This window comes from Xenopus laevis, chromosome 9_10S (assembly GCF_017654675.1).
Source record: "Xenopus laevis strain J_2021 chromosome 9_10S, Xenopus_laevis_v10.1, whole genome shotgun sequence".
Taxonomy (NCBI): domain Eukaryota; kingdom Metazoa; phylum Chordata; class Amphibia; order Anura; family Pipidae; genus Xenopus; species Xenopus laevis.
In genome coordinates, this window is record NC_054388.1 from 3786809 (window position 1) to 3805261 (window position 18453).

Consider the following 18453-nt stretch of genomic DNA (forward strand, 5'->3'; position numbering starts at 1 on the left):
TGCCCTAATTCCCCTCAGTTGCCTCCACACCCCAAATATCCATTACACAGGCGACACCTGCCTAATATCCCCTTCAAAATACATATTACGTTTATAATGGTCTCTAAACCAATCCTATTAGCAGTGCTGCGCCAAGATTTCCTCTCAGCGCGCTCTTAAAACTCCAAACTACAAAACCCGTGCCAGTCACAAGATGGCGGACAATCGCCGGCCCTGATCTGAGAGAAAAGGGGCGGATGCGTGACGCTTTAACCCATCGGAAGTGTTTCAAGTTCAGTATGAGACGATGAGATAGGCTCCGCGTCTGCGAGTAAACTCTCCGGCGTCACTATGGCAGCGCTCGTCAGATTAGGAGTAAGTAAATTAACGATGTTTTTATCCGCGCCCCCCCCCAACGTGCGTGTCATAGTGGTACGGTCCATGGAGCTACGTATCCGCCTCACGTTGAAAGACGCTGGAGGGATGTGTGTGGGGAACTGGTGGTTACTTAACAAGGTGACCCTGTGTCCTCATTCTAATCAATGGGGAGTCACTGGGAGCTGCTCCTGGACTTGATTCACTGGGTTTAGAGATTAAATGAGTGGTTCACCTTTAAATTCATTTTTAGTTGGTTCATTCTGAGCAACTTTTCAATTGGCCTTTATTTTTCTTTTAATTATTGGCCTTCTGACTCTTTCCAGCTTTGACGTGGGCTTCACTGACCCCGTCTAAAAAACCAAACGCTCTATAGTAAATTGCAGCTCTCCCATGTAGTGATAAAACCGCCTTTATTACAGTATCAGATCTGGCACAGCCAAAGGCTCCAAATGTATTGTTACTGATTTTGTTTATTCCTCGTTTTTCTATTCAGTCCCTCTCCTATTCATATAATTTAAATCAGTGTGTGGTTGCTAGAGTTGTTCCTTCCCTAGCAACCATATGGCGGCGGCGGCAAACTGGAGAGCTGCTGAATTAAAAACAACTCAAAAGCCGCAAGTAATAAGAATTGAAAACCCATTGCTAATTGTCTCAGAATGTCGCTCTCCACACCGTTCTCAAAGTTGACTTTAAGGTGAACAGCCCTTTTAAAAGAGAACTCGACATAGTCCCCCCCACTAGAGTCCTGTAGCGGGTCGGGTACCCACGGGTTACCCGCAAAAAAGCGGGTACCTGGCACAATCAGTAGGATGTACAGCTGCAGGTATAGATGTGTTTTGCTGGTCTCATCTAAATTTCTTATGTTATATTGTCTAGATTTTAGTCCTTTTAAAATTTGACAAAACTTGTTTCTGTCCCCGACCCACTTTTGATGTCACTTCCAGTTTGCAACAACATTACTTCCTGTTTGAAGGTGGTCAGCAGGTTGCAGATAAGGCAGTTGCTGGTCTGGGTCGGGTTGCGGATCAAAGTGGGTAAATATGCGGTGTCTTAGAAATTGATTCTGCGCAGAACTCTACCCCCCGCATAGGTGATTACCCCTGCAAATGCCCCTAATCCATTATTCTCGTGGAGGTGCAGAGTAAGAGCAGCAGAGCTCATGTGCGCCATCTTCCGACCCTTTGGTATTCTTTGTTAAGTGAGCGCCATATTGGCGCATGCAAAGTTGGAGCAGTCTTCCGGTTCGTAGCAACTGCGCATGCGCCAAAAGTGCCGGAAATTGCCAAAGGGAAGGAAGATGAGCCGAAGAATACCAAAGAGCCGGAAGATGGCGGCTCTTTTCAGGGGTAAGCACGTATGCGAGGGGGAGACTATGTAGATTATTGGACAATGAATTCTCCTTTAATATTGCTTTATTGTAAGCAGAGGCAGGCCAAGCCAGCTGGGTGCCATAGGCAACCCAGCCGGCCAGCTCTCTGCCCCTGCCTCGCTTTCTTGTGCATGATTGGGCGCCCAGACGACCCGGCACACTGAAGATATCCGCTCAATGCTTGAAGTGTAAGGGCCAAAACAAGTGTAAACAGCAGAAGAGGAACAGACAGTCCGTTATGACATGTTAATAATCCTGTGTGGACCTCAATATGATTTAGATCCTCCAACTGTAAAGTAGTGGGGTTCAATACAGTTGTCATGTGGCCGGTAGAAATTATAATTTCATGCAAATAGGAAAAAATAAGATCAGAAATGGGATGGTTGTTTACAATTTCCAGAAAATGTGACGTCACAAGCTGGATCCCAAAAGCTTTACGGGAATCCATCGTTTTAAGCAGATCATTTTAAGCTTTTTAAATGATGCCCTATCTCCCTGTAATAATACGAGTGTGCTTTTTGGTTTATTTACAGGCGTTGTTCACCTTCCAAACACTTTTTTTTTTTTTTTTTTCAGTTCAGATGTTTTCAGGTAGTCCACTAATAAAATAAAGACTTTTTTTTGCAATTGCTTTCAATTTGTTATGGTTTTAAAACAGTCACAAATAGAAAATACCGTAGAAAGTGATTCATTTCTGGTGAACAATCTGAAACCAAATGAACTGGAAAAAACATCGGAAGGTGAACCACCCCTTTGATTTTAAATGTTTGTTTGTCAGTAGGTGCATCAAAGGCTGATTCGGAACAGGAATGCAGTGGGTGCAACGTATAATTATATGGAAGTACAAGGGGTGCGTTTTGATTATGATTTTAAGCACAACTGATTGAGGGGAGATTTCGCGGGAAAGCAACTGTGCTTGAGGTCGTAAATGAGACTTAGTGCATAATGATTGCTACCACATACCTCCACACACATGATCATGTATTATATAGCACCAGGAAGAGCATTACAGTAGTATTAACCATCGGAGGGGTCCCATCGACATCTGGGACTTTAATGATCTGACAGTCCCTTCTCCATTCATCTCAGGGAGCAAATAGGTTTATGGCCAACCATCAGATCCAGAGTCGCCTATGAGACTCCAACAGTTGTAAATCAGTTGGCGACAGGTGGAATGTGACCCTGCAAGACCCTGAGTATTTGGCTACAGGTCCTAAGAGATTTTGCCAAGTTTCAGTTGCACAGTCCCCAGTGACAGTGTATCTTCTGAGAGCCTCATGGAACACCAAGAGAATGTAGAATATCATTTATAAAATGTAAAATTTTTCGAATTTATTGTGATTGTTTATCAATCCCCTCATCTCTTGAGTCTATGCATGAATACACGTGTGTGCCCAGATGTCTTCTGCTGACTGAGAGGCAAATTAAGCCGTTGAGTAGATTTTCCAAGATACCGTATGGATGTGGCACTTTATAAACAGTCTATTCTTTGACTACACTGCCAGTGCGCCTGCATTGAAAATGAGAATGTTTCATGGTCTTCAGGAGAGCATTCTAGAAACAAACTGCATTTGCATGTATGCTTGAAAAGAATTGTGGTGTCACTGAATCGTGAATAATCCAAGGTGACATGTGGCATTGCACATACGTCAACAGCTTTCATATGATGAAAAGGGCGCGGAAGAATCCTGTGTTCAAAAGGCCGGATGTTGCTTCTGGCAAAGACTCTGTCAAAGCCGTTGTTCTGTACAAACTTGTTTCTCTAGCAGGGCATTAAGCAAATCAGATTCATGAATCCAGCTATATACGGTCAGGTGGCAAATCTAGATTAGCTTCTTTTTGTTTTAAAAATCCATTTCACTGAGCTTTTATTGAGGGTCGTTACAGAAGAGAATTCCTCCCAGCAGTCTTGAAATATATAGATGTTTGAACAAGTAACTCGGGTATGATAAAGCACAAACAGGTAATCAGTATGAATTCCAGTACATGGAATATTCCGCTATTTCTGAGAAGTTTTACTTTCATTTGTTGTGCTCCCACGACAAGAATCTAATTTCAACGTTTTCTATATGTATTTTTCAGAAAAGAATTAAAAATGGTAGCATTGCTTTAGATTGTAAGCCCCTCGAGCAGGGCCCTTCCTGCCTTCTCTTCTACAATGTCCAGTTGTAGCTGTGAATCGGTTCTAGTTCTAAAATGTTTGCTTATGTAAAATGGTAGCTCTTTAATTTGTATATCCTTACTCTCTAAAGCAGTGATCCCCAACCAGTAGCTTGTGAGTAACATGTTGCTCTCCAACCCCTTGGATGTTGCTCTCAATGTCCTCAAAGCAGGGGCTTATTTTTGAATTCCAGGCTTGAAGGCAAATTTTAATTGCATAAAAACTAAGTATACTGCCAAGTAGAGCCTCCTGTAGGCTGCCAGTCAACAAAGGGGCTACTAAATAGCCAATCAAAGCCCTTATTTCTCACCCCATAGGAATTTTCATGCCTGTGTTGCTCCCCAATTCTTTTTAAATTTGAATGGGGCTCACGGGTAAAAAAGGCTCGGGACGCCTGCTCTAAAGCAAGGTCCTTTTGGCCTCCCAAAAGACTTGTATGGCACCCAGACTGCTCAAGATCTCCGTTTACCTTTTTGGGCAACTTGTTAATTTTATTATAGGCTAATTATTATATAGTATTTAGAATCCCTTCTCTGGAAATTCAATATCCAGATAGCTCCGAATTATGGCAAGGCCATTTGCCACAGAATGCATTTTAAACAGATTATTCTTTCATTTTTTATTGTTACCATTTTCTCTGTATAAATAAGCCAGTATCTTGTAATTAATGGTATCTAAGTTGCACGAATCCCTACTGGAGGCCTAAAAATCCAATGTGGTTTATGTTTAAATTTAAATGTTTTTTTAGTAGATGAGTTACAGTGATGCAGAGTACAGGAAAAAAAAGCCCTTATCCGCAAAGTCCTAAGCATTCCAGATAACAGATCCCAAACCTGTATAGTGAATAAATAACCTATTATATAGAAGCACTTGGTCAGCAATTCAGTGAAATATTTCCTGTGTAAATAGGGTGAATTCAGACACACACAGCAGTTATAGTGGCTTACGTAACATTTTAACTTTGTGTAGCTCAGAATACACCATGATATGTTACGGTGAGCTTTTTCCTTAAAGGACAAGGATGCTGTGGAGGAGGAGCAGTATATTAGACTCCTGTTTCCTTCCTTGTTGACTTCGTGACATACCACTAGAAACTGCAAACCCAATGACTGCTGTAGGACCCTCAAGGATTTGGGTGTTTATGTACAATACCTACAAGATAGAATCGAACAGATTTCTGCCGGAGAGGCAGTTGGAAAGTGCCCTTACATGGGCAGATAAACTGCCAACTTAGTCTAAAGGGGTCAAAGTATTGGCTTATATTTGCCAATGTATGGCCAGCTTAAAGAAGGCCATAGATGTAAGAATTACGATCTTTCTCGGAAAAGATCTTTCCAAGAAAGATCGTTTGTTTCAATACACACGTGTAGAGCTGAATCATCATATATGTAGGTAGAAACAATAGAATTCTACCTGTATCTGAAGATACAGCACTAACAAAGGCCAATGTTTGGGTGCCTTCAAAGGCGCCTGATCAAAATTTTCTGTCCAGCCTGATTGACAAGCCAGCCGATATCCAAGTCTTATGCCGATATCAGTCAGCTCGTTTCCCACCATACATGCGCGGAATATTATACGAAAATTAGTTTTGTACGATATTATTTGTGCGTCTATGGTCACCTTAAGTATTGCTTATTTGAAGAGTAACCAGCTATTCCCAAAATTTGAAAATAAAACATAATACCTTATCTGTCCTTGGCACACCCAGGCACATTTTTTAGTAAGTCAGATTGAGGGGGCAATTGGTGGGGGGTATATGGAAAGGTATGAATTGTTTGCTTGGTAAGTGAAGACGGTGTTAGAAGATCTTTCAACTCTTTGATGCCTCCTCTTAAAGAGGTTGTTCACCTTTGACTTAACTTTGAGTATGATGCAGAACATGATATTGTGAGATCAGCATAGCCGATAATATGTACCCAATAAGAATGATAAATTACATATTTAGGGCATTTTTTTCTCTTTTACTGTAAGTATTTCCATTTAATGTGTTTGTTCTAGCCTTACCAAACAGAGATTGATTATTAATCTGTTTCTTGTCTTGTTTTCTTAAACCCTTTAGATGCGAATAAACACGCAGATAGCAGCTTGCAGTGCATTACCCCAGAGCACCTTTGTGCCCATCCATTGTGTGGCAGCACGGTACAGCACTGGCCAGGTAAGTCTAGGCACACCTGCTGTCTTTTTTGTCAGACTCCTGTATGGATAACAAATAAAGGCTCATTTAAAAAAAAACAGGCCAGGGTGCAAAAATCAGGCGCAAGCCAACATATACTGCACTTGTACTCCGAATAGCCGTAGGTCCAAACTGGAGAACAAAGACCTGTGTCTTCCCCATGAATACTTCGCTTTCTGCATTCGTCAGCACTGTATTCATGAGGGGCATGGCAGCACATAAGTCATTACCTGTCCCGTTGCCTACGCATCATTCAGACAAGCATGTTAAGGAGCAAAGGGAAATTTTGCACTTAGTAACCAATGAGATTTGTGCTTTCATTTTCTAACTTTCCTCTCCATTATGGAAGGATTAGGGTATGGGCCAAAGTAATGGGCACTTGGAATATTTGCACAGCAAAATCCTCCTAAGACCTCTACAATCTTGGACTTATCAGCAGCTTCTGATGTGACCATTGGTATCTGATACTTGTTTTATCCAAGTAATGAGTCTATGTTCAGATTCCTCACCAGGGATCAAGACTTCTTTTGGTGGTCACACAGGTCAACAACCAGATAGATGCAACACAATAGCGGAGTGCTCTACCTGATTAGTGATCACTTCAATGAAAGTGCTGGGTGCTCTACCGGAAGACCCCTCCCTTGCATGGGGTAATGGATACATGTAGAAAGAAATCCAAAATGCACACCAACATATTGCTTAGTGAAGTCTGTGTTTTATTAAGCCCATGTATATCCGCAAAAAGGGCAATGTTTCAAGCCTTGATAAAAGGCCCAGACGGGCCTGAAATGTCAGGCTTGAAGTACTACTGCGCCTAAAATTTTCTTTATATGCTCATATCATTTTGGGCAGCCTTCACAATATAGCATTGAACCAGCTAGGCTACATTAGGTGGCCAAGTGCTGATAAGTACTGTACAAGATCACTGTAAGTTCCATGGGGACCATCTCATCATTATCCACCTGACATAAACTATATCCAGACTTCTAGCACTATGCAAAGCTTTCTTTTTGCACTTAAGTTCCCCTTTACACCTAAAAGTGGGGGTCACCGGTGGCACCAGCTCCACATTTTGGCCATAAATACGAAAGCATGGCACCTGCTACGTCTCAAAAGATTTGTGCATGGATGATTATTGAAAATAACCTTGGTTACTTAGCAGCAGAAACTGTACAAAATATTTTGCTGTTTAAAGGTCAGTAATGTTTTCACTGTAATATTCCTCAAACATCATGGATACCAGAAAAAAATAAATCTTATTTTAGCTCCTTTTGATGATCCGTATGTGAGGTTTCTAAAAATGAAATGAAAATCAAACTGGGGGAAAAACATTCTTTCCATAACTGTGGGGAAAAAGAGATTGTGCTGATATGTCTATTATCCATATTATAGCTATTTAGGGGTATGTTGTTCTTTTTTACTACAGCAATTTATTATAATGATTTTCCTATATGTCATACCAAGTTGTGAACACGCGTCACCTGGACCCCCCTCCCCGCTGGCCCCCACAAGCGTAAGCGCAAAGAAGCACAGCGGACAGCTGTTTGGAACATTGTTTGCATCCTCCTAGAAATGGAGATGACTTTGTTCCTTTTGGCCGAGTGAGTTGAGGGGGCAGGTATTACAATTAGTTGTAGAGCTTTAATTTGATACAGTAATATGTTATTTGTAATATCATGAAAAGGTTTGCTACATTATGGGTCAGTTTTTCTCGAAAACCCTAGGGACCTTTGTTATGACCCTGGATGCAAGTTCCACAGCCCTAAGGAGTGCAAAAATATGCCCCTTAATGAGCATTCAAAAGTCAGTAGCTCCTGGGTCTCATTCCAGTGGTAGCAAGGCAGCCCTGTCCTTACTGTTTCACCGAGGCTTGAACTTATCGAACCATCGTAAAGGATCAGCATCTCTATAGAAGTAATGATCCAGGCCTTCAAATCTTGGATTTTGTTAGGAGTATCTGCTACATCTCGCCAGATATTGATCAGACAGGTTTGAAAATATCTCCGGAGCGAGGACCACGCGGCTTGTTGATACAGTCCTCACTCTGACCATCTTTTGTTGTAATCCAGTCATTGAGTACTAGGGTGAACAATCGGATCAGCCCAGTATTGCCCACCTCAATGTGGGCATATCAGGTAACCTTGACAAACAATCGGACCTTTCCCCAATATCTTCAACTGTTTGGCAAGCTTTAGATGGAGGCTTGAAATCGTTGATTGCTGAAAGTTACTAGAGCTTTATAGGTTTTTATTTCATTACCTATACCTAATGGTCTCCGTTTAGGTAGGACAATCCCAGAATTTATTGCAAAGTGAGCGGTGTGGGTGATATGGGTGTGGCTGGACATAGCTAGGACAGTTTGGGGGTGTGGGCCTGAACCGTCCTTGATTTTAATATTACAGTTTCTTGACCACTGTCATTTTAACCCTAAATTTGCACAAATACGCATATCATCTGGCCATTTCCATTATGTCTCCAATATCTTCATAAATCTGACATTCAAGCACTTTTCCTTACATATGTTCTGGTACAAATGAATGCATGGGGGAATGGCATTAAAGATCCACAGCTGTGTTTATTATCCAGCACTAACTAAGATCCTAGTGGAAGTCTGTTCGTGGCATAATACCTCAATGATCCCCAGATGTTTTCAAATGACACTTAATCAGGCAAAAGTACATAAATAGTAAGAAATATGTTTCATAAATCACTGCAAAGTCAGCTGCAAAATCTCAGCATTGAAATTATTTTAGAGGAAATTCCAATGCCGTTGTTTATAGAGTTATCCTATGTTAGTAATGTAAAATATCTCCAAAAGTGCAGGCGTGTAATGTAAAAAAAGCATATAACCGTGAAAAGCACACGGCATGGCGTGAAGCGTCGCTGCCAGCGCTATGACACGGGAAGGCCAGGCGCCAGCAGCCCCGAGAAGATGACCTATATATCATGGGTTGCTGTGTAGTGAGAGCGCTGGTACCCACAGAGATTGTTTTGATACTGAAAGTTTTACTGGCAAGTGCTCGAACACAGTACATGGCTGGGGAACAGTCTTCTATTGTGGGATCAGCTCCCTGCTATTCCTTTCAGAGACATTCTCTTCTATAGGCAAACCACAGACAGTAAAGAAATCTGGCTTCAGAGATGCAGAGCCGGATAGAGAAGCCTCAATGCACAAGGCCTTCAGTTCACAGGATACTACTGCTAGTTGATTGGAATTTGCAGTTCCCGTCTCCTCGGCAGTCATACAAAAAGTGATTATTTCGCAGTCAAGGTGGCATATCGGTCCCATACCAAAGTATGGATACCTAAGCATTTGCACCGAAATGCTTTATTCCATGTTTAAGCCATAGACGGCAATTTATGAGTGCAGTGTAATACTTGGACTTAAATCTGCACGGTTTTTGTTTTTTAAATTATGGCTATGGGGGGGTGGATGTCTTTTGGGCAAGAAGATAGGTATTGATTTAGGTGGAGAGGGTGGCTTCAGTAATTTTAGCATGTATGTACAAGCCGTCAACTACAGGACGACCGTGGCATAATTGCAACTTTTCATGTTCTTGGATTGGTACAAAGCTGTTTAAGTGGAATTCACTACACTGCCATACTAATAACTACTACGTAACGTATGAGTCACAATTTTTCTTCATCCACGTTGAGAAGAATCTTGATGTTATCCCTGTAGAACACCAAAAAGTCTTTCAGAGAGTAGAAATTGAAAAGAAAGTAGGAGAGGTATAAATAAAGAACCTCTGGTCCTTTTGAGGGGCTATATTGGCCAAGTTGGGAATTTAGTTGCGCATCCTGCACAATAAGAGTTGAATGTTCTTTATTCCTGCTAGAGTTTTTTTGGTTTCTATATAGCATGTCCATGAAAAGGATCAAGAAATTCTGGTTTGTGAGCCCCAGGAACTTTGTTAAAGAAATTGTGGTTTGTCTTGTTGTGTAGCCTGCTTTACAGTCTTTCCAGGACACCTGTAACCCACAACCAAACAACCCATTAACTATTGTTATTTATACATTTACTAGACCAGTAAACGGCTTACTACTAATTCTTTGCTGTGAATTATACTCAGTCTGGGTTATCTTCATAGCTTTATATACCGAGGGCGCTGTGGATATTGCGATTAACTTATTCCTGTTTTCTGCAAAACTCCTGGTGACTTGTTTTTTGTAACCTCCAATTGACCAGACCCCCCCACTGCATATCTTGTATACTCTTCCTACATATTGCAAAGACTTGCCTTAAAAAAAGTAAATGATGAAAACAGTAGATATTTCTGAACATACTCAGTGCTAACCATGTAATATAACCCTAACTTATATTGTGAGCTATTCCCTAGAATTTAGATAATTTTGAAGTGTGCACCAATTAGAAGGAGGTTGGTTATGGGCCAATGGACAGCAAATGGGGCAGAACAGAAAGGAAAAGAAGAGTGACCAGCTTGAGAGAGGTGTAGTATGGACTCACCAGGAACTTCTATAAGAACTTCTGGGTGAACCTATTCAGACCTTCATAGTGGGGGCAGACTGTAGTAACAGTGGGCAGGATGGGTCGTTTTCTGCATTGTTGCACAGTGTGGCCAGAGGTCTAAATAAATGTCCTCCCTCTGTAGACTTGTTCTTTCCCATTAATAAGGAAAACAAAATTAATTTTGTAAAATGTTTTTGTCTGTGTGTTGGTGTTTTTCAGCATCTGAGTCATGCTAAGGGTGAGCTGAGAGAAGTACTCCGTGGACCTGTACACAGAACCCCTGCCGTGACATCACAAATATGGAGACCTCTGCATGTTACTCACATGGTAAGAATGGTTATCGGATTCCACGCCTGGTTTGTCTATATTGGAGTTGGAATAACGTAAATGGTCAACTACAACATGAATTCATTGCATTGACCAGTCACAAGTCCAAAAGGCTTGCGAATAATTATAGGACATGTATGTTAGGGCTGTTGAAGGCAGGGGTATTGTATGGGTTGTTGTTGACAGCAGCAGTGGAACACACTTCTGGACCCTGCCTGAATGCAAATAGACCATAACATTTGAATGTTCACGGAATGAAGCAGACTGTTATTTTCCAACCAGTTGGGGCCCTCAACTTTATCTGCACTGATTTCTCTTTCTTTCCTGCTGTCACAGAACATTACAGTGTGAAAATGTTAAAAACAGACTCTTTGAAATCAGCCCTTAATATATTTGACAGTTTCAGAAGAAATGCAGGAAGAAAATTCCCCCCTACCTGCGAAATGGAAACTTTGACACGTGTAACATGAGCCTTCAAACAAAATCAGTTTCTTCATATGTACAAAATGGCTTCGCAGAGAGAACCCTGATAAAGCAGGACTTATGGATTCCACACACCTCTGCTGCCACTAGTTCCAGCCCTGATGCCTGGCATCCATAACTCTTGGATCTTCAGTCTCAGTAGGGTGCCTCTTGGCCAGAAATGTGCTTTCTTATTGTTGGAGCAATTTTTAAGAATGTGTTTCCAATACAATTTGTAGAAGAGATGCTCAAGATGTGGTTCTCAAGTTCTGAAACTCCCAATATACCAAGAGGTGTTAGTTTAGTGGTGGCTGGTTGATCACAGCTCTCTCTTTTGGGTTCCTGGCCAATACCATAAAGTGGTAACATTGAAGCAGTGTTCATGCCACTTGCAGAAGCAAATTATCCTTTGATAATGTGTCTTCATAACTGATATCCTGAATTGCCTAATTCATTGTATATTTTGTCAAAACTATGTTTATAGAAACTCCTCAGTGTTCTCATTATTCAGGCCTGTTTTTATTTCATGTAGAACCAGACAACAAAAGACAAGCTTCAGCCATCAGAGGAAGAGGTTTCAACTTTTACTAAAATAATTGAAGCAATGGGTTTCACCGGACCTCTGAAGTACAACAAATGGGTGAGATGCATTAAGTGGATCAGTAAACACTTTAGAGTGAGTGTATTAAGCTACACAACCAAATTATTTTTTTGCATAGCTCTAAGGCTGAGGGGCTATGTAGTAATAGAAGATGAGCCCCAGGGAAGGTTGAAGCAATGATCATCATCAATACAGAGGTGTAGTGTGTAGATACATATGCACTATATGGATAAAGTATATTGTATGCCTACCTGACCAACATCTCATTCCAAAACCAAGGGGATTAATATGAAGTTGAGCATCTCTTTACAGCTATAACTACCTCTACTCGTCTGGTAAGGCTTTTCACTAGATCAGTGATCCCCAACCAGTAGCTCGTGAGCAACATGTTGCTCTCCAACCCCTTGGATGTTGCTCCCAGTGGCCTCAAAGCAGGAGCTTGTTTTTGAAATCCAGGCTTGGAGGCAAGTTTTGGTTACATAAAAACTAGGTGTAATGCCAAACAGAGTCTCAATGTAGGTTGGGAATCTACATAGGGACTACTAAATGGCCAGCCCTTATTTGGCACCTCAAGAACATTCTTCATGATAGTCTTGCTCCCCAACTCATTTTACTTCTGAATGTTGCTCATGGGTTTGAAAGGTTGGGGATCCCTGCACTAGATGATGGAACATTTTCTGTAGGACTTGCTTCTATGAACACTTGAAAGGCTGGTTACAGATGTTTGGGAGATCTGACCCAGGTTGCATCTGGGGTTCAGTTGGGTTAAGGACAAGGCTTTGTGTAGGCCAGTCAAGTTTTCTTATTCTAAAAATGAATTCTTTATGGACCTTACTATATGTATGGGAGTTTATTATCCTTCTGAAACAGGAAAGGGCCTTCCCCAAACTGTTGCAGCAAAGTAGAAAGCACAGAATTGTCAAGAATTTTATTGTATGATACATTGGCACCTGTGTTAATGATGGTTCCGGTAATTAAAGGGGCACCCAGATACTTTTATAGTGTATATATTGACTTTAACTCAGTATGAAATAGTTTGTGAATGTCAGTTAATCATGTAATGCTGACACATTAAGACCTGTCTAAACTGGCAAATGTTTCCATGGATGGCCTGCTTTAGGTTTTACCTGTTTGACCTGACTTGGTGGTGTTATATATTCCTTTTCGAAATTCTGTACCTAAAATACTCTGACCAGATTGCTCTTTATTTGGATAGTGGTGTGCAAAGATGGATTAAACTCATCACTGATCTAAAAGTCACTAAGTTAGTCTAGAATGTAATGTGAATTTATGTTCAAGGGTTTTGCCAGTGGAACATTAAATATGGCCTTCATTTTCCATTTACGCTAATAGTTGCAACGTACTTAATTTTAGGGCAAAAAGAAAAAAAAGTCTTAATGTACATCAGTAAGTGGAAGCCAGAGCCATTTTTTTTCCAGAGAATTATTATTTGAACTGAAGAAGAAAATAACAGTGCTCTATGAAGTATGTAGTGTGCAAACTGTAGAACATCTGTTCCTTGTGGGTTTGTGGCATCTGGCATGTTCTAAATGCTGACATTTTAACTCCTTTTAAATAAAGGTTAAGTGATTTAATGAAAACGTTAGGCCCAGATTTTGCCATTTTGGGTGTGTTGAATCACACTTTTTCTGTATTTTGCTACCTTAAGATCCTTCGGAGGAACTTTCCTTTGACCGCTTTCAAATTTACATAAAGAGTCTAAATTTTGAAGGCTTCACTTGCTAAATGCAAGATATTTCATGGGATTGCAGTGCCTTGGCCAATGAGGCATTTTCAGTGTATCGGTTGGTTTCACGGTGAACCTGTGCCATCAGGCTCATATCTTAATTTTGAAATTAAGAGTATGCTCTAAAGCTTCATGTGCCAGATTTCTGTTGGCAGATTTATATAGAAATGTGAAACCAGTGATCCTCCAGCTGCTCATTACTTGGTTCCATAGACTCCTCAGCCAATTAGCCTGAGTTTCTAGGAGTACATCTTTATTCTAACATAAGTCAAATGTCCGACTGCATGTCAAGGAATGTGCCCAGATTATGATTAGTTGCGTTTATGCATTTAGGAGCATAGGCTGGTGGCAGAAACTGACTGGAGCATTGTGAAGTTCTGGCATTTCTCCTTCTAGCCTGCCACCGCCCCCACCTACAAAGCTCAATTGGAGCACCTGCTCTTCTTTCACCAGACTTCAGGTGGCCATAAAAGGGCCAATAAAAGATGACAATTTGGTCCTTTTTTGGTCTAAAAATCCAGTTGCATCAAAGACCGTATTATCTAGTTGATGTGGTTCTCATCTGGTGGCCTGTATTTACCATTGTTGTGATCCAATCATTTTCCCCTTTTTGTGATAAGATAATTTGGTCTGAGGGCCCGAGAGCAGATCTTTAAAATGTGTAGCCATCCTTAAAGGAGAAGGAAAGTCATTTGCCACTTGGGGGTGTCAAATGTTAGGCACACCAAGTGAATGTATTGACTTACCTGAAACCCTGGCTGTTGCTCCTATCAGCAGAAAACTGCCCCGGCCTGGGGTTATTCCAGCGAGCGCCACAGAACGCTTCTCTTCTGGCTTCTTCTTTCTTCAAATTTCCCGGGGCAAATTAGAATAGAGCGCAGTAGAATGAAAAAGCCGACTTTTTAGTTAAAGTTCAGCTTTTCACTCTAATGCAGCCACGAGAAGCCGGAAGAGGATCGCTCCGTGGTGCTTGCTGGAATAACCCCGGGCCGGTGCAGTTTTCTGCTGATAGGAGCACCGGCCCTGGGTTTCAGGTAAATAAATACATTCACTTTGGGGTGCCTAACATTTGGCACCCGCAAGTGGTAAACAACTTTACTTCTCCTTTAACTGATCTTGTGGCAAACTATAGTGACTAGTAATGACTTCACTTTCATGGTGATATTTGCCCACCATCTCCTACAGTCAGTCAGTTCTTTATATTCCTTGTATTTCACATGATTTCATATCTAATTATGATTCTGTTTCTGTCTCGATTGCAGAAAATCAAAATTGCTGCCCTGCGCATGTATACTTGCTGCGTGGAAAGAATAGATTATGATGAATTTTTTGAAAGTAAGTATGTTCTTAATATAACTGAATATGTTATTTTGAACTCTGTAGGGCTGTGGGAAAGGCATGATGGTTGTTTAAAGGGAATCTGTCCTTTGTGTTTGATTATGCGTGTTAGAAATGTAATTGTAATTATTCCTCCGCACACCTGCAATTCACTTTCACTGCACTGGTGGTGCTGGCCCTCCGTTGGCCCGGCCTTGTCCTTTAGCAACAGCAATCATTTAGAAACGGATCTGTACACACATAAGATTATGCAGTCAGGAAGCTGACCACTTTTATTATGCTACCAAAAGTATCAACATTTCGGGGAGTGGAATCGAGAAGATGAAGGGAGGGTTCTTCCCCCCCCCGAAACGTTGATACTTTTGGTAGCATAATAAAAGGGTCAGTTCTCTGACTGCAAAGTCTTGAAGAAAAACATTTGGGTTTGACATCATTTTCTGAAATGTTTTGGAAATGGGGACCTCAAAAACTTTTGTTGTGGGACCAACTGTATACAGGTCCGAAAGGCTTAGGGGGCTGAATAAAGAACCATGATTTGGATAGCCATACCATAAGCCTATAAAAAATGTAAACATTAAATGTCCCAATAGGATTGTTTTGACACAAATATGGATTTATGTAGCTTAGTTTCCATCAAGTGCAAGGTAATGTTTGTTATTACAGAGAAAAGATATCTTTTTTTTTTATTTTTTAATTGAATTATTTGCTCAATGCTATGGGAGATGGCCTTTCTGTCGGTTTGGATTTCCAGTTATTAGATCCCACAACTGTTCCACACAAAGAGTCTGTTTTATGTTCCTCTGATGTTGGAAGAATGTTTAGGTTCCAGTGTCAAACTTAAATATACACATTCACTGTGGAGCAACTATGTTGGAGATGACCTTTTGGTCAAAGTTGGCTCTGCTTCAGTAACCCATAGAAACCAGTCAGTAGTTCAATCATTGGAGATGAACCCCTAGAGGACACCAAAGAAATACCACATGTATAAATGCAAACTGGGGCTTTGCTTGGAAAATCTTCTTGGGGAGGCCAGTCTGAAGGCCAATACACACAGGAATATTCATCTCTATATACCTACAATTTAACCTTAGTTTTACATCCCCTGATTTTATGTTTTCCTTTGTTTTACGCTTTTTTTGTGGTCCCACCAACCAGAATTGCTGTACCAGTATTGTTTTTGAACATGGGACTAGTGGCGAATGTAGAAACTAAATGGATATATCTCCCAATTCTTTGTTTAATCTGTAAAGTATAGTTGCATAAAATTCTTTATTATAGACGTATGTTTGTGTCTTTTCAAATACAGAATGCAGTCTCCCTGATACATTAAACTCCTGGTTCCTTGTAACTCAACTTCATGTCTGGTAAGTAAAATATGAAGTATCTGTCAATATAAAATGGGCCCTTTTGTGTAGAGGCGGAAGCAGTTGTCTGATCCGACTGGTCTAGATTCCTATGAGTAAGTGCCCCAGTAGGCACGAAACGCAATAGGCGGTCATCTGTATTTCACAATAAATGATTTGAATTTTTTATCTTCATTTTGGTCTTTACTTTTGGAGAAAAACTTTTTTGCTGTTTTGGATTTTTGCACCCATGGACTGGGGTGAACTGTGAGTAATTTTTTCCCTTCATTAATTATTTTTTGATATTTTCTTTATGATTAATAAGGGTATAGTTATTGGCACTGCGCACCAATTTCTTTAATATTTTTATAGAGGTGGAAGCAACAGATCTGACTGTTTGGTCTAGATTCCACCTGCTTGTAACATATTATCGTAAATTAAATATTTCTACTTTCACCACTTACTTTCCCAAACGGATCCAACTAGACTTTATGAAAATCATTACGATCATAGGGCAATAACCAGATATTATATTCTGGCTGAGGGTCAGTACTCACAGGTCTCATGGTACTATCATCTTGATGTATTTTCTGCATCGTCTTATGTATTCCATACTTACCCGGGGGTTTAGGGTTGGGATTGTAAGAGGCAATGGGGCAAATTCACTAAGATTCGTAGTTGCGCCAGGCGTAGTTTCGCCAGCGCTTCGCAAATTCACTAAAATGCGAAGTTGCGCTCAGGGGTAGCGTAAGGTTCCGAAGTTGCGCTAGCGTTGCTTCGCTAAGTAAAGTGAAGTTACGCTAGCGAAGGCTAATTTGCATACGGCGCCAAATTCAAATTTCAATGGAGGAATACGTATCAGCACTACAAATGGCTAGAAAAGCTTCAAAACATCAAATAAAAATTTTATTTTGCCCTACACATGTGCCCACTGTCTAGGTAATTTGCCATGAGTCAGGAAATGTAGGGGGGAAGTTGGGGAGCCCCAAAAAATTTTTCGATCTTTTTCAGCCTATCACCCATAATGTAGAAAACACGCCAGCGTTTTTTGGGACTTAGAAAAAAATTTGACTTTTTTTGAAGCAATCCCTATCTACTCTATTGCGCTTCGCCTGGTCTGAGGTGGCGAAGGAAGTCTAGCGTAAAAGGTAGCGTTCAGTACACTGCGCGCGTTAGTGAATTTGTGTAGTTACGTCGCTAGCGAAACTTCACCAGGCATAAGGGTGCGAAGTAACACTAGCGAAACTACGCCAGCGTTCGTTAGTGAATTTGCGAAGTAACGAAAATGCCAAACGCTAGCGAAGTAACTGCTTTAAGTTCCTTAAAAAGTAGTTTAAATTACACGTCCCAGTTGAGATTTTCCTTGCATGTTCTCGGTGGATTTGAAGAGTTATTGCTCTGATATTTAAGTTACACCTTAAAAACCCACATGCAATTTTCCTAAATTGCAGATTTGTTGCTTGTGAAAATATTTAACGCCTCGGCAATATTTTTCCTTTTCATCTCCGAAGTAAATAGCCCCCCCCCCCCCGAAAAAAAATATTGTTTAATCTAGCATTATTGAAAAGGTCACAGTGTGTTGCAGGAGAAGGAAGGTATATTTCTTAATGTGTAACAGGAACCTTTGCTAAAGTACATTCAAACATTTGCTAACATGCCGGCAAGAGCTCGCACATCATAAATTGAACTGATTGCCGAGGCTGCCTTGAGAAGAAATGTATGGGGCCTTATTTAAACTCTAGAGTATTTTTAATGTCTTGGGCCATGAAACTGTTTCTTTAGGTCTGGAATCCCCCCTCTGTATAGCCGCAGATATGGAATGTTCGGGCAGACAGGTTTTGCAGGACTTTGTACTGCTTCTGGGGTTATGGTGGGTTGTCTGGAAATGTTACTTGACCTTGAAGACCGAGTGGACTTATGAGAGCGAGCACTCTTCCATCCATATAATCATTCACTTGAGCAGAGACCATGTGGCAGAAACCACAAATAGGCATGCTTGATGCATGTTCTTGTTGGTTGAAGTGCATTTAGAAACATATATTTCCTAAGGAACTATTTTTTGACATCCGTTCTATTTTTACCCACTATTAAGGACTTGGGCTAT

The 18453-nt window shown here is 40.8% G+C and overlaps 1 protein-coding gene across 2 annotated transcripts in view; it reads left to right on the forward strand.

The window, feature by feature from the left end:
- Positions 1-274: 274 nt before the first annotated feature.
- uqcc1.S (ubiquinol-cytochrome c reductase complex assembly factor 1 S homeolog) overlaps positions 275-18453 on the forward strand; it is a 52561-nt gene continuing 34382 nt past the window's right edge. The window contains 6 exon segments of one of the 2 annotated variants that reach the window (NM_001088411.1): positions 275-354; positions 5947-6042; positions 10751-10858; positions 11853-11960; positions 14931-15003; positions 16313-16370. In NM_001088411.1, coding sequence (NP_001081880.1) covers positions 331-354; positions 5947-6042; positions 10751-10858; positions 11853-11960; positions 14931-15003; positions 16313-16370 — 467 coding nt within the window. In that variant the 5' untranslated portion in view covers positions 275-330. 2 annotated transcript variants of the gene reach the window in all.